General features: G+C 35.6%; 1 protein-coding gene across 1 annotated transcript; it reads right to left on the reverse strand.

The window, feature by feature from the left end:
- Window positions 1–332: 332 nt before the first annotated feature.
- LOC128243057 (craniofacial development protein 1-like) lies at window positions 333–13,102 on the reverse strand. The gene is made up of 9 exons (XM_052960553.1): window positions 12,969–13,102; window positions 11,279–11,414; window positions 10,769–10,865; window positions 10,282–10,413; window positions 4,774–4,916; window positions 4,257–4,406; window positions 3,022–3,100; window positions 1,717–1,802; window positions 333–763 (listed from the first exon to the last, which is right to left on the reverse strand). The coding sequence occupies exons 1-9, from the start codon at window positions 13,024–13,026 to the stop codon at window positions 670–672; spliced, it is 975 nt and encodes a 324-aa protein (XP_052816513.1). The 5' UTR covers window positions 13,027–13,102; the 3' UTR covers window positions 333–669.
- Window positions 13,103–17,635: the final 4,533 nt, after the last annotated feature.

Below are 17,635 nucleotides of genomic sequence, written 5' to 3' on the forward strand. Positions count from 1 at the left end.
ACTAATGGTATTCAACAAATGGCTGTAGTGTAATTGGTTGATTGACATTATCCTGTGATGTTTCCAATGCTATCAATATAGGTTTAAATTTTCAGCAGAAGAGTATCTATGGACGAGTGGGTAGGCCATCAGTTTTCTAGTGTTTTTTTTCTGTACTGGCTTTGGTTTCGCTCCCCACTTAAACTAGGTCTTTTCATACTTTTATAGTATTTTTTTCCGTACCAAAGAGTAAAATAATTATAACATAAAAGTTTTCATATGCATTTCCGGGAGAAAAAAAAAATTGGCGCAAAAACAAGTTCAAAATAAGGCAACTAAATAAAACGATAATAGATGCATTAGACACTTTATTCACTATAAAAATACCAAAACCTTCACAGAGGTCAAAGACGAATGAAATAAGCCAACCTTGCCAAGTACCTACAAATGGGTATAAGATGCACAAACATTTCCTGAAACGTTCATTGAAAATTATAGTGTAGAGATACATGGTCCCTAAGTAGCACACACTATATAATACTCCACAGCCTGGCGAGGTAAGACCTATTATTTCAAATACACAAATGGACATATCAAACCACACCATGTTTTGAGTGATACATGATTGAACAAGACTTGTGTTTAATTTATTTGATAGAGATTTCCTTTGTCAAAGTAACACAAACACTGTCATCTCTTGCTGGTAGATCCAAGTCTTAAGCTCTTCTCGATCTCAAATTGTCTCTGGTCTGACCTCTGTAGGAATTTCATCCTCTCAATATAGCTGAAACAAAAATAATATGGTTATTTAATAAATAACTGTGAAAGCCTCTTTCACCTGAGCAATATTTAGCCTAGTAGTATAAATCTTACTACCAATGTTTACCCTCATTGAATATACATCACTCATACAAGGGCTATCACACTGTACAGGCTGCGTGGACTGGTTATGTAACTTGTGTGATTATAAGCATCTTCGATGGTCGAGAGTACAATAAAAATTCATCCCCATCTGAGTGTGGGGTGTTTTGCAGAAATGAGGTTTACTGAGTGTAAGCAGAAACACTACACAGCGGCCGGGATGATCCTATCTTTCACAAGGTAGAAGCTTTTTCTGACAGTTCTGTTAAACAAAATGTAGTGAAAACAATTTATTTTACATACAGGTAATTTTTTATCTTTGCCTGTGTTCTAGATAACGATATCGGGCATGGCCTAATATTTACTTTACTTGGGTGGAAGAAATAATGCTCATACTTTAGTATATTGACTGTAGTTTTATGACACTAAATGTAGTCATACAGCAATGACAAGTTTTTCAGATGCAGTGTAATTCTATAATTCAAATAATGGTATAGCATATATAACTATTCCTGTGTTTAAGATGCGGTGTAATGCTATAATTTATTTTCAAATAACTGTAAATTTGCCATAGCCATTTTGAAATATCATAATTTCAATTGCATGACTCATGAGGTTAAGAGATATATTTTTCAGCACTGGTGACATGACCCAAAACAATTTTCATGCATGCAAAAAAAACTCATGAATAATTCCATGGTTTCTTCCAAACAACCTGAACAAAAAAATATTGCTTAAAGGGATGTAAGAGCAAAGCCAGTAGGCCATTGCTCTGAGAGTTTACATGTATGTCAGTCAACAGTACACGTTCATGGTCTCTTAAGCCACTCGATTAGCTTGTGTCACAGGGGCACAACCATTGTAGGTTTCCCTCACCTCTGTTTGCCCCTGTTGTGTATGGCTAGCTCTTCCTCAATGCCTTCCTTCTGCTTGAAGTCCTCCCAGTCCAGTTTAGACTTCTCCTGCAACACCCAGATACATAATGAATGGTAGAGACAATGCACGACATGGCGTGTACTTATATGTGTACTTGTAGTTGTCAGTGTAGTTTTATGTGTAAGGGTAGTTGAATGTGTAAGTGTAGTTGTATGTGTAAGGGTAGTTGAATGTGTAAGTGTAGTTGTATGTGTAAGTGTGGTTGAATGTGGAAATGTAGTTGAATGTGTAAGTGTATTTCTAGCGTACGTGTAGTTGTATGTTTAAGTCTAATTGTATGTGCAAGTGTGGTTGTATGTGTAAGTGTAGTTGTATGTGTCAGTGTAGTTGTATGTGTAGTTGTATGTGTCAGTGTAGTTGTATGTGTCAGTGTAGTTGTACGTGTCAGTGTAGTTGTATGTGTCAGTGTAGTTGTACGTGTAAGTGTAGTTGTATGTGTCAGTGTAGTTGTACGTGTAAGTGAAGTTGTATGTGTAAGTGTAGTTGTATGTGTCAGTGTGGTTGTATGTGTAAGTGTAGTTGTATGTGTCAGTGTAGTTGTATGTGTAGTTGTATGTGTCAGTGTAGTTGTATGTGTAAGTGAAGTTGTATGTGTAAGTGTAGTTGTACGTGTAAGTGTAGTTGTATGTGTAAGTGTAGTTGTATGTGTAGTTGTATGTGTCAGTGTAGTTGTATGTGTCAGTGTAGTTGAACGTGTCAGTGTAGTTGTATGTGTCAGTGTAGTTGTATGTGTAAGTGTAGTTGTATGTGTCAGTGTAGTTGTATGTGTCAGTGTAGTTGTACGTGTAAGTGTAGTTGAATGTGTAAGTGTAGTTGTATGTGTAAGTGTTGGTGTATGTAAGTGTAGTTGTATGTGTCAGTGTAGTTGTATGTGTAAGTGTAGTTGTATGTGTAAGTGTAGTTGTATGTGTCAGTGTAGTTGTATGTGTCAGTGTAGTTGTATGTGTAAGTGTAGTTGTACGTGTAAGTGTAGTTGTACGTGTCAGTGTAGTTGTACGTGTAAGTGTAGTTGTATGTGTCAGCGAAGTAAATCGGGGGCACATAGTGGTTGCCTTCTACACAAAATAGAAAAAGACAGACAGAAGACAGTGTCTGTGTCTGTAGTTCATATAGTTTGTTTACAGCTTTGAAGACATGGAAGATACAATTCAATTTGTCAACCAAATCATATACGAACAAAATTAATAGTTTTTTGTTTAAAATATGTGTCGTTATATTGAGAACAAGCAAATAACTCAGTCTCACCAGAGTTCCCATTTTTGGTTTCTTGTTTATTTTGGCCAGTACCCCACCCAGTCCCCCAGCACCAGGCCGCTTTACTCCTCTGCAAATACAAAATGTTCATTTATGTAACACACATATTTACAATATGCACCAGTTTTCCAATGATTCATTGTTAGCAGTATTAAGCCATATCGACCTGAAAGAGTGTTATTTACTGAATGTTTGCTTTTTGTAGACACTCTCTTTCTGGTACCTTATATTTACAAACACATTTTAAGAGTTTCTTTTTTCTTGCATATATACATGTATTGCTGAAACAGAAAAATCAACCATAGGCATAATGACAGAAATGTGTACCAAGTATCAGAGTTATGTTTTTAGAGCTGTGGTATAACTTCGCTACACCATGTCTTATAAAGCGTCAAGTGCAAAAAAATCATGTTCAAGAGAACATTACTCAAAGACAAGTATGTCACTGGTCACAAGAAAATGCTGGGCACTTCCACACATTATGATGACATGTGAACAGTTTCAGAATGTTATCTCTAATAACTTTGAGAGAAGTTCCACAATTTGCATTTATACAGTTCACAATGTTAAAATCAGGTTCAAGGGCATGTTACTCCTTAGAAAAGTCGGATTGTGCATCGAAGTTACATCAGGCTTTACTTAATATCCTGATGAAAATGTGTACTAAGTTTCAATGTGTCTAGAACTGTGGAATTTGCTACACAAACCTTCTTCTAACAGCGGCTTTAAAGATGCCCTCTTACTCCCAGATAAGATTTACCACAATTAATAATATTGTTTTAATATTCCTAAAAGGATGAATAAATGTTGAAAACAATGGTTCTTATGAAGGATACCGAGTTTAATTTGAAAAATGAGCATAAAACACGGTATTTCTACCTTATGAGACTACAGTAGACCACAGTAAATCTTTTAGCATTCACCAATCATTTAATATTTTTGCGTTTTCTGCTATTGAATACACGGTTACAATCTTGTTATCAGAAATTAATATTTTCCATAAATGCATTATTTTGTAAGTAGTTAAATATATATCAGTTAAAATTGATGTTTGTTATACATGTGTATGTATTGATTTTGAATAAGAGTGTCACTTTAAGGACAAACCAAATGGAGACGCCAATATACTCTCTTATTACTTTGGCAGAGGAATTAAAGACATAATCATTAATCCCAAAGCTTTTTTGAATTGTGCACATAAAATTGCAGCGAGTAAATCTGCATACCCAGAAAGCAGTGAAGATGTTGATGCAAGGGAAGCAACTCCTGGCTTGGATGTCGAGGAAACACCGGTGGATGTATCCAAGGTCGCGCTCTGCTGCTTCTTCAGCTCTGCCTGACCTTCCTTAGAGTTTACATCAAGCTCCTTTGTCACCCTGGAGAGATTGAAAATAGTCTGAACAGATATTATTCGGACTAAAATGAAATATGTTAAAAAAATGATCTAATCTTAACCTTTAACATCAAAGGTGGTAACAGTGGTGACCCTAGGATCAATCACAAAATCATTTTCAAGCTGAATTTCTAAATTTGCTTCAGTAAGCTATGAATCTGAAGATTTAAATTAAAATTCCATTTTACAGAAAAAGGGAAACAATTCAATTTCGTTCTATGCCTTCATACGATTTATTAGTTAAATTAGTTGAGTCTTTTAAAGCAAACTTTTCTGCCAAAGAATGATTACAGTAACTGTCCCTTAAAATGATTTTATAACCTTTTACAATAACATATTTTTATGCTTACTTTACCGCCTCTCCGGCGAAGTCATAGACCTTGGTGACAGTGATGGTGGATTTTGTCGTTGCCTGGGTAACAGTAGAACTAGCTGGTGTGGATGTAGTGGGATCGGATGGAGGGGTTTCAGATTTGCTAGGTGTAGATTGTTTCTGCAATAAGATAAGTGAGCTTTTACAAATGAAATATAGTACTAAATATAATGCAGCGTTTGTAGTATATTCGCTGTGGTAATATGATACTACCTGGTGTTTCCCAGCCAGAGAAGCCTCTATGATAGCAGTTTATGTTTGCGATGCAATGTATTAAGACCTATATTAAATGTATAGTAAAACTCTGTGGTTTGTTGATACTCTTTGGTACCAAGATATTACATCTGGCGACGAGGATAAAACTTTCAAAATGAATAAACTGGATTTTAATTTTGAGATGAATAACCTTTAAATTACTATCATGGCTAGTTTTGGAAAATTGGGAGAATATAGGCCAGACAAAGAAAGTGTTACAAATTATGTTGAACGATTGGAACAATTTTTCTGTGCAAATGGGACACATAATGACAAGAAGGTGTCAATGTTACTGTCAGTTATTGGTGCGGAACCATATGGTGTCTTACGGAACTTGGTTCAACCGGCGTTACCAAAAGACAAGACGTTTGAACAGTTAGTAAAGACGCTCATGGATCACTACATGCCCAAGCCGTTGGTAATTTCGGAACGTTTTAAGTTCAATAAACGTAATCAAAGGGACGGGGAAAAAGTTTTGGACTATGTATTGGCGCTAAAGAAACTGGCAACCCATTGTGAGTTCAAGGACTTCTTAAATGATGCATTGCGTGATCGGCTTGTCTGTGGATTACACTCAGAGCTGATTCACAGAAAACTGTTGTCAGAGGACAATTTGACATTTGACAAGGCTTGCCAAATTGCAACTGCAATGGAGATGGCTGAGAGGGACACGGCTTACTTCCAGCCACAAGGAGCGTCGGGTGTCGTTGCATCTGAAGTGAACATTTTGCACAGAGGGAAATCGGCAAAACAACAGAATGGCAGCAAACAGGCTCAACAGTGGAAAAAGGGTTCATTGAAGCGTTGCTTCTGTTGTGGAGATGAACATGATCCTGAAAAATGCCGATTCAAGGGATCAAAGTGCTATAAGTGTAAACGCAAGGGACATATAGCAAAAAGGTATCCGTCGATCAAAGAACGGCAAACACGTTACCTCGGGGAGGAAACTTCATCAGATGAGAGCGACTTAAATAGTATATATCAGTCGTCGTCTTCAGGTCCATCTGCAAGGAAAATCATAGTGACACTGATTCTAGGCGGTACCAAAGTTGATATGGAGCTCGATACAGGAAGTTCTGTGTCAATAGTTCCTGAGGATATATACAAACAAGTTCTTTGCAAGTATCCATTGAGGAATACAAATGTAAAATTGAAGTCATATTCTGGAAATAGGATCGAGTTGCTTGGGAAATGCGAAGTTCCTGTGGAAAATGAAAGCCAGAAATATAAGCTTTCACTGTTAGTGGCCAAAGGAAAGCGACCAGCGCTTTTCGGTAGAAATTGGCTGGAGAAAATCCCACTCAATTTGAGAGAAATTTTCCATGTTCAGGAGAGCACAAAAGAAATTTCATTGGAGTGTGTGAAAAAGGAGTTTGAACGCCTCTGGAATAATGAAAGTTCACGGAATCTACCAATTAAAGGTTTCAAGGCGCATATCAGAATGAAAGACGGAGCAAAACCTATCTTCTGTAAGGCTAGACCAGTGCCTTATGCAATTAAGGAAACAGTAGAACGAGAATTTGAGCGCATGGAAAAAGAAGGGATTGTTTACAAGGTGAAACACAGCAAATGGGCTACACCACTGGTGGTGGTTCCAAAGCCAGATAAAGGCGTGCGAATTTGTGGAGACTACAAAGTTACAGTAAATCGCGAAATAAGTGAGGAACAGTATCCCATACCTAATACAGAGGATTTATTTGCGACATTAGCAGGAGGGCAAAAGTTCACTAAATTGGATCTGTCTCAGGCATATTCACAGCTTGAGGTGGACAAAGATTCAGAGCAATTGTTAACTGTGAACACATCAAAGGGACTTTATCGCTACTGCAGATTGGTTTATGGAATAAGTAGCAGTCCATCGATTTTTCAGTCAGTAATGGACAAAATATTTGCTGAAATTCCAAATGTGGTGTGTAGAATTGATGACATATTGATTACGGGGCCGAATGATCAATCGCATTTGACTAGTTTGAGAGAAGTTCTAAAAAGATTGAGTGAACACAACATAAAGCTGAACGAAAAGAAGTGTTCTTTTATGCAGGACGAGGTGGTGTACATGGGACATTTGGTGAACAAACACGGCGTTCAGGCCACGAAAGACAAAATCGATGCCATCAGAAACTGCCCGAAACCTGAAAATGTGAGTCAGCTGAAATCTTATATGGTCTTAATTGGATACTACCGGTCATTTTTGCAAAATCTTGCATCACTCTTGCATCCACTTCATGGTCTCTTAAAAAAGGGAGAAAAATGGGTGTGGTCGGCAGCTTGCGACAAGGCGTTCAATGAAAGCAAGGACCTGGTAGTGAACAGTGGCTTATTGGTTCACTATGACATGAAATTGCCGGTGACGTTAGCTTGTGATTCGTCATCTTATGGCATTGGTGCAGTGTTATCACATATTATGGAAGATGGGCAAGAGCGGCCTATTGCTTTTGCTTCTAGGACACTGACGGACAGTGAGAAAAACTATAGTCAGATTCACAGAGAATCACTATCTCTAGTGTATGGTGTGAAAAAGTTTCACAAGCACTTGTACGGACGCAAGTTTACATTGATAACCGATCACAAAAGTTTGACAACTATTTTGGGTCCGAAGAAAGGTATTTGTACTATGGCAGCAGCGCGTTTGCAGCGTTGGGCAGTTACGCTATCCGCGTATGAGTATGACATTGTGTACAGGAAATCTGCAGATCATGGAAATTGCGACTTTCTGTCACGTTTACCAGTAGCCGGTACGGACGCGTGTTACATCGAAGATGAGGGAAATGTGTCCTATGTCGAGGAAATTCCCATTTCTGCCAAAGATATTGCAGAAATAACTCGAAAGCACCTGGTGTTGAGCAAAGTGTACGAGTATACAATGAATGGTTGGCCAAACCATTTTACTGAAACGGAATTAAAATTGTATTTCAACCGGAGAAACGAATTGTCAACGGACAATGGAGTTATATTATGGGGATTACGCGTTGTTATACCAGATACTTTCAGGCAAAGAATATTAGAAGAGTTGCATGATCAACATCTGGGTATGTGCCGAATAAAGGCGGTGGCTCGAAGCTATGTTTGGTGGGAAAACATAGATAGGGACATTGAATATATGGTACGGGCATGTGACACATGTATGTCAGTTCAAAATTCGCTTCATATTCGATTCATATTCCAAATGGATCGAGGTCATGCCGATGAAATTAACCACGAGTGCAAAAACCATTGAGAAATTGCGTGGACTATTCAGTACATGGGGCTTACCAGAAGAACTAGTTAGTGATAATGATCCAAGGTTTACATCTGTGGATTTCAAATACTTCATGGTAAACAATGGTATTAAACATACTAGGTCTCCTGCCTACCATCCGAGTTCGAACGGGGCAGCCGAACGGGCGGTACAAGTTCTCAAGAAGGCTCTCAAGAAACAACTTTTTGACAAGGATTACAAGGGGAAAAATGATTCACTGAATTACAGATTGACAAAATTTCTACTGAATTATCGTAATACACCCCATTCAATTACCAAAGAATCGCCAGCAGGTTTGTTTCTAAAACGACAATTACGAAGCCGGTTGACCTTGCTTAGACCAAATGAGGAGCAAGACATTGAGAAAAAGCAGGAACGAATGAAGGACAATCATGACAGGGGTCATAAAACGTATCGCATGTTTTCTGAAGGAGAGAGCGTGCTAGTGAAAACAACATTAATCGGTGGGAGAAAATGGAAATGGCTTCCAGGAATAGTTCATAAAATAAAAGGACCAGTAATGTACTTAGTAAAAGTTGACAAAAAGATCCATTTTTGTCATGCTGATCATTTACGTAAAAATTATGCCAACTTTCCGGAGAATTATCAACAGTCAAACAAAGAATTACCATTTGCTTGGCCTAACATGTTTGCAAGATCAATTCCGAGCAATTATAATGAGACAGAGTCAACCCAGGACAAACCACCTGAATTGAAACAATCGGATGGTGAGAAGTCGGTAATTACACCGGGCAGTGAAAACAATAACTCAACGGGCATACTGGAATATAAACAATTAAGTGCTAGGCGTTATCCGACACGGGAGAGAAAACCACCTGACAGGTTGACATTATAATATTCTGTGAAATGTTATTTTAGCTGATTAGACACTTTAGGATTGAGATTAAATGTTAACAGATGTATGAATGGAATGGTGTTTGACATTAGTTAATGATATCCTAAAGTCTGTAATACTGTTTCAGTTAAAAAAATAAACATTGGATATAATTTATGAAGAATGATTAAGCTGATGCGATTTACATACTGTATATTAACTGTTGCAAAATTATTTCATAATTTTTCTAAAAAAAAAAAAGAGAGATAGTGTAGTATATTGGCTGTGGTAATATGATACTACCTGGTGTTTCCCAGCCAGAGAAGCCTCTATGATAGCAGTTTATGTTTGCGATGCAATGTATTAAGACCTATATTAAATGTATAGTAAAACTCTGTGGTTTGTTGATTCTCTTTGGTACAAAGATATTACAGCGTTGTTTTTATGAAATAATAGACTGTTACCTAGTGTTGTCTGATAGAACATGGATTGGAGTGTTGATGTGTTGGAATTAATCAGAAAGGTTTTATACTGCAAATGATTGGCTGACTTTAACTTAAGACTTTAGCTTGGTTTTAATAATAACAGGATGCCGCAGAATAGGAACAATGTGCCAAATGTGTGAGGTTGTTATGTATTTATAATCTTATTATAAGTTTTAATTGCTCTAAAATAAAATGTTGACAGTCTTAAGCACTTAATTCTATGAAGGTACATGTAGCACATTCTGGTCTGCATACAGAAAGAAGAGTGCTACAAAAAAAGACAAGGTGCCACACTCTTTCATAACTCGTTAGCTAAACCCCTACTTTAACTGAACAGTGAAGATAGTTTAGTATTTTATTTTTAAAGCTTTCTCTGGCAATGATGTTCGACACATTAGAAGCAACATTCACCATTGTTAATGTAAAAGCAAGTAATCAGCCAGCTGGTGCAAGTTTTTTTCTAAGGCCTCTTGTATAAGTCAGACATGAGTCTTGCCCTCAGATTGTCTGCTCTCTTTAAACACATACATCATAAGCTATACCGTACTTACCTTTGTCAATGTTAAGGCAAAGATCAGCTTGGGATCTCCGGCCTCTTGTATACGTCAGACATGAACATTGCTCTCATATTGTCTGCTCTCTTTAAACACGTATATCGTAAGCTATACTAACCTTTGTTAATGTTGATGCTAGTGATCCGCTTGGGGCTGGTGCTGTTTTTTTCTCGGGCCTCTTGCCAACATCGGACATGAAGCTTGCCCAAAGGTCGTCGGATTTCTTCTTCTCCTGCTCTACCTTCTTAGCCTTGAACATGGAGGGATCATTTATGATTGCAGTCATCAAAACAGTGATGCTACTATGGTGCACTACATGTGCTAAAAAACAACTGTATGGCGAGTTTCTGAACCCATGGGACCCGTGTCATTCAAGATCTTAGTCGTAAACTACATAAAGTGTATATTAAGTGTAACCAGTATATTTTATATTCTTTGGGTATATATTTGTTTGGATTGAACTTTTGCCAGTAACATAATTGTAAACAACATTTAGGAAAGGAAAAAACCCCAACTTGTTGCCATCTTTGATAAAGTCCCTACAGCATTAAGATTTTATAATAGAAATAAGATCCCTTAATGACAGAGGGCAGTTGAGTGTGAACCTCTTGTTCTGCTTTGATCTGCTGTTCCAACTCCGTATTCTTCTCCTCTTCTGCCACCTCTGTCTCACCCTCAAGCTGTATACCACCCTTACGCTTCCTGCAATCATTACCACATACTCTAAAAACAAGGTTTCATTTGACACTAAGGTAAAATCTATATTTTTTTGTTCATGTATTGCACTGTGATGCTTGTTGATTTATAAAGGGTTAAGGTTCCATATTAATTTATACCCCTCATACAATATTTATGAACACTGCTGAAAAAATTCTTTCAAAATACAAAATTCAATCTGAAATTACCAGATGTTAGCAAATTAAGCCGTCTCATTTATGTGTGAATAACAAATAATCAATTCAAATAGAGTGGAAACTGGACAAGAGCCAGAATATCAAATTTCAAGTTCTAGATTGCAAGATTGAATAAAATAGTTTGAAATGTTCATTAATCCGCTTTGTTTTAAAAAAAAATATATTATCAATTAACAACAGAGTGATTACTGAAGTCCATACCTCACACCAGAAAGGGCAGCCTTCTTTTTGGAAGTCTTTCTCCTTCTCCCTGAGGTGAGTGTTACACCATCCTCCTTCAAGGCATCAAGATTTTCCTCGTCCCCTGAATGCTCTTCTTCTGACACAGCCTCTCCATCTGACAAAGGTAACAGGATTAAGATACTGTAGATGTAGTTGTAATCAGTGTTTAAAAAATCACAGACATCACCAGTACCATAGATTTATATAATAAAATTTACAAGTACAATGCAGACATGCTTCATGTATATGCATATATATTTTTTTCACACTGATGCAATTACTGTACCATCATGATTTTTTTAAACCAATGGCAAAAGAAACAAAATCTCATATATAACAGTTTCTGTACTATGATATTATGTTCAGGTTTGCCTTTTAGTTTTATTTTCTAATTTACTTGGAATGTTTTTTTTCAGGATTTTGGTTAGTATGCTGCCTCTGGCACTAGGCACCAGAGCCGTGGTCATACCTCATTACCTACACTGGTAGTACTGTCAACCTTTTTAAGCACAAAAAAGTATATAAAGAGTTTATTTGTTTTACTGCTTGAGGTAGCCTAAAATCCCAGCCACCTCACCGCTGCACTTTGCTGCCTTTATTCATCAATTATATATAATCAGGAGCATGTCAATACTTTTCATACAGGGGAAATTATATCATCATGTGAATGGCATGCACAAAATTGGGTGAACGTCAGGCATAAAATAAAGAGCAGGTCAATATTGTTTTAGCATCATTTTTGTCTACTATGGTTCAATTATCTTTTATCATTATTTTGCTTATTAATTAAATAAAATATGATTAAAAGAGCTATATTTAAACAGTTGCTGGTTCTTAGTTACTCTTGGAAGGGGAAATTCTTTAAATTGGCTCCCTACTTTTTTATACTTTTTTTATATTATTCAGAGAAACGTCTTTTTTACTTTAGGACACTTTTAGTTTAATATTTTCCTGCAACGCCACATCTCTCTATTGAAAATCCCATCTAAAAAAGTATTAAATGTTATAAAAACTTAAAATTCATTACAATTTCTCAAACAGTAATACAATATTTTCAAATATACATAACAATGAATAGCCAGCCAATATAAATTAATAATTCAGTTTGTTCTAAGAAATATACCTTGTTTAAGCATGTCTTCGCTGTCTATGCCATCTGTATAAACCTCACATGAGGTAGGCAGTGACAAGCACCTAGCCATATTCTTATGCCTATTATTTGATTCTAAATTTCAGTTTTCTTTTCCCCGAAGAAACACAGCCAAAGCACCAATAAAGTGTCTGAAATCAACTTTAACTATGAATAGCTTAATATATTGGAATACATTCACAATTCAATTAACAACAGTATGGACGCTACAATCCAGCCAATACCAAAAATCGTTAAGACTTACTGTATAAGCCATTCATATGAATTAATCAGGCGCTCTATCGACTGAGCTAATCAGCCCAGATAAGTTGAATACTTACACTTACACTACATCACTCACCTGTGAGAATGAGTAAAGTGACATATGTATTTGACCAGTATAATGTAAAAGAAATTACGAATAAGACTGTGCACAAGGTGAAAATGACATACATGTCCAAAAGTGTACTGTCCGAATTTACAGACAAATCGTTTAAAATCTAAATATTTAATTAATTTAAACGTATCAGTTCATTTTACCCGAGGGAACATAATCTTCATCATCAGTGGAATCTGGAAAATCCTCTTCGTCAGACATTACTGCTATAACTAGCCTATATAGCAAACAATAAGGGAAGGAGTGTGTAAGCGAAATTAACAACACAGAAGTAGCACACAACAGCTTTTGATCATGGAGCAACTTCAAACACGGCGATTACCGCCCTTTTTGGATTTTCTATATAAAAAAGTACTAGCAACACCTCTAATCGGTGTCTTCTTATTGATTTTTTCCAATGTGTAACTTTTCGAAATATCAAATTTATAAAGATTGAAGATTGTTAATTCTATATCACATATTAACCCTGTTGGGTAAGTAGCCACATGTACGTTATACCTACTTAATACATTAATCGGTACCATCTCACACACTGGCTAAAACAATTATTGGTTCCAGGAAAGGTTCCAGTATTCTACGTAAGAGGGGGCGTAACCTTTTGAATTGTGTCCCTCCCTCAGAACCGAAATTCATTTGACAATTTCTAGTCCGAAACGGTGCATTTTGGGCGTATTTCACTACCTCTTTTGATCCTTAATTGAAATTAAAAGTAAAGTTGGGTGCTGTCCCCATGGATCCGCTATTGGGACCATTTTGCATATTTTTTGTACACAATGAAAACATGGCATATCCATTAACTAATAAATCAGTAAATGCATGCATCATTTAACCAGTATGCTTACACTATTTAAAAACTTGAATGTACTAAGTATGTATAACATGTTACCGTGGACCTATATGGTTTTAAGGTCTGTAATGTTACACACATTTGTATAATAAATATCAACATAAGCAAAACAAACACATTAAATGAAATTGTACTAATAAATCGAACTCAACGAAATTATCAGTGGCGAACTTGTAAAATTTGCCAAACAATATAAGGTACATTTTCGCATGACACTTAATAAACTGGTTAGTTTAAATTTATTTATTTTATAACCATTGTGAAAAATGATATCAGAAAATTATATAAGTCACTCTTGTTGGTACGATGCTACTTTCGAGCGTGATATTGTGTTTTGGGGAACACAAAGGAAACCCACTTGTCCGTTTGTTTATTTGAGTTTATCAAGGTCTGCCCGCGCCAATTGGCCAGGCCGTGGCGCCATCACGACTAAGATTTCCACTTTTCCCAAAAAATTCCTATGCAGTGGCCAGTGATGGGCATTTAATTATAATAACATGGCTTGTCATGAGCTGCTGATAGTATCATCCTGGAATGTTTTATGATCCTATCAAGTTTCAAGATTACAGTCATTGCTGGGGGAAGGAAATGAACATTGATAGAAATAACGAAGACTGGGATTTTCAATTTGGTTAAAGAGATATTTTTAGCTCGACTATTCGAAGAATAAGGAGGGCTATACTACTCGCCACAGCGTCGGCGTCGGCGTCCGGTTGAAGTTTTAGGGTAAGTTGGGATTTTCACTTGTAAGTCCAATACCCTTCATTCAATTGACTTAATACTTCACACAGTTGTTCAGGGCCATCACATGATGAGGTTAGATAACTACCACATTATCCTTTACACAGATTATGGCCACTGATTGACTATGGAACTTAGGTTAAAGTTTTAGGGCAGGTTGGGATATTTATTAATAACTTCTATACCCTTCATTCAATTGACTTAATACTTCACACAGTTGTTCAGGACCATCACACAATGAGGTTACATAACTCCATATTATCCTTAATACATGGTATGGCCCCTGATTGACTTAGGTTAAAGTTTTAAGGCATGTTAAAGTTTTAGGGCAAGTTGGGATTTTCACTTAAAAGTCCATTACCATTCATTCAATTGACTTAATACTTCACACAGTTGTTCAGAGCCATCACATAATGAGGTTAGATAACTCCGTATCATCTTTAATACAAATTATGGCCCCATATTGACTATGGAACTAAGGTTAAAGTTTTAGGGCAGGTTGGGATATGTATTAATAACTTCTATACCCTTCATTCAATTGACTTTATACTTCACATAATTTTTCAGGACCATCACCCATCGAGGTTACATAACTCCATATTATTCTTAATACAAGTTATGGCCCCTGATTGACTTAGGTTAAAGTTTTAGGGCAAGTTAAAGTTAAGGGCAAGTTGGGATTTTAATAAAAATACCTTCTATATCGTTCATTCAATGCACTTAATAAAATTCAAAATTATTTACGACCATCTTACAACAAGAAACATAACTCAATTTTAACCCTAAATACAAATTATGGTCCTTGATTTTTTTTACTTATTATTTTAAAATTTATTTTAATTTCTTTTAAAAGGCATATTTGTATATTCTTAACCACATTTTCATAATGGGAAATCAAGTTATTTGAATGACTTGCATCATTGTCCGGGCGGGATGGTGGGAGGGCAGCATCAAAGTAACCTTATGTATCGAATAATTTTAGTAAGGTTTGACATAAAGAGACCAAACTTGGTAATATTACATCGTTATTGTATTCACCTTTAAGTCTAAGCAGCATAGTCGAGCGCGCTGTCTTACGACAGCTCTTGTTTATCTCCACACTTTATAACAATTTTGTTACAAAGGTTACAGTAATTTTGATTGAATAAGTAATTGTTTGATATCACTTATGACTCTTATTGAAAATATAAACATAATGATAAATTACACTATTGCTGAAATAAGTGGGGCTTTTCAAAGACCTTGAAGAAGTGTCTGAAAATAAATGTCTAGGTGCGTAGAAGGGGTTTGACATTAATGGAAGATAGATAAATGGATAGATAAATACCCTTGTCATGTGATTCCTTAAAAAATAAGAAATTACGGTTTAGCCCACACTTTTAATTAACAACTACAATAAGTCAGTCAAGTATTAATACTTTGTGCAACTGGACTGTCTGAGAACTGTTCATTCAGTGTTAAAAGAATTTCAGAAAACTGCATTGTGAATTTTCAAGACGTCATGATCAATGCAAACCTTAATATATCTAAAAAATCATCCATTACACATGAACTTAATAAATAAATGATTAAAACATTTACGTATCACTATTATTTTTCATTCAATGAATTCAAAAACGTGTCATATTGGCAATATAATATTTTATATTTCTTCACAAAAATAATTGTTTGTCATCAGCATGCCTTATGCTACCTTGTTTATGAAACCTTTGAAGAGAACTTGAATCATGAGAGGGGTTTCAAGGTACCACTCTTGAATAACATCAAACGAGTTAATTGATAATGGTTTCACAAACTTATTATTCAATGTTCCAGCCACAATTTGTAAAGGGCTAGGTTCCAGGTCAGAAAGGGCACTTCTGATCCTTATGGACAATTTCATCGGCCAATGTTTAATTGGTAATGAGTATTTGTCGTAACTACTTTCAATACTAATAGTTTGTTATGAATACCTAAGGTGTTATCTTTCATTTATATATAATAATAATATCAAAATTATAATTTTATACTTTCTGAAAATTGAATCTTTGAAGCAAAAGGGCACAGCAAGGCATAGTAAAAAGGCAGTAAGGTATCTGAGCAACGTGTGTCACAGTTTGTAACATCGTCTAAATATTCATCCTTCCTTTGAACATCTTAACTTAAGAGTGACATTGACCTTTGAACAAAATATACGGTTCTTGAGCACGACAAGTCTTTGAGCATCTTACCCCCCCCCCTTCTGTACATAAGAAACAGACTGGAAAGAAAAAAAAACAGACAAAGGACGGGCGGTGCGATGTTTTATTCATGTGAGGATACATTTCATTTGTTTCTGTTTTGTACCCATAACTACCATAAATATTAATAAATTATTATATGTATATTACAGTATACAAATTAACTAATAATTAAAACATAAGACAATTCTATACTCAATTATTACAATCATGAAAAACATAAAAATACAGAAATTATCCAAATTGCCTTATTATTTCATTCATTTTTCTTTCAATTTTATATAATGTTAAAAAACGTTAAAATATTAAAGAATAAAACTCTTCTTTTTTCTAGTTAAGAAATGTATTTCCTTTTAAAAATATATAATATATTTTGAAGAACTGCATCTAAAGAAATTAACTTGACCCTTCAGAATTCAACTTCACCAGCTCAGATAAGTTCAAAGAGGGCCAATTAGTGATGGCTAGGCTTTCAGCTGAAGTTAATGGGGGATTAACAGTTATAAGTGATTTAGTAGCTGATAAGCCCTTGCTCGAACTTTGATAATCAAGATTTGTCACCACGTGAAAATGTTCACACGCCAAATTCTCCAACGAAGCCCGTGAATGAATCTGTCAAGCTAGTGTATATCACAAAATATGGCAGACAGGTTAAACCTAAAGTAATTACTTTTATGTGAAAGTGTATTGTTTCAATTATAATCACATTCGTTTTGATAAATTGTTGTATTTACATGACATTTAGCAGGAAAATTGACAATTAGTGTTTTCTGATGAAAATTGTTATCACATTTATGTGTTGTTGAGTGAAAGAAATTTTATTAACGCTGTGGACTTTGCGGTTGATTAACAAAACAGACGTTTTTTAGACAACAATATGAACTGATAAAATAATGACACACGATCATTTATTTATATATATAAAATCTAAGAATTATTTAAATTTAATTAAATATGGGAGATGTTCTGATATTTAATGTTTAGCTTAAGTAATACGATACTC

This window comes from Mya arenaria, chromosome 8 (genome assembly GCF_026914265.1).
Source record: "Mya arenaria isolate MELC-2E11 chromosome 8, ASM2691426v1".
Taxonomy (NCBI): Eukaryota; Metazoa; Mollusca; class Bivalvia; order Myida; family Myidae; genus Mya; species Mya arenaria.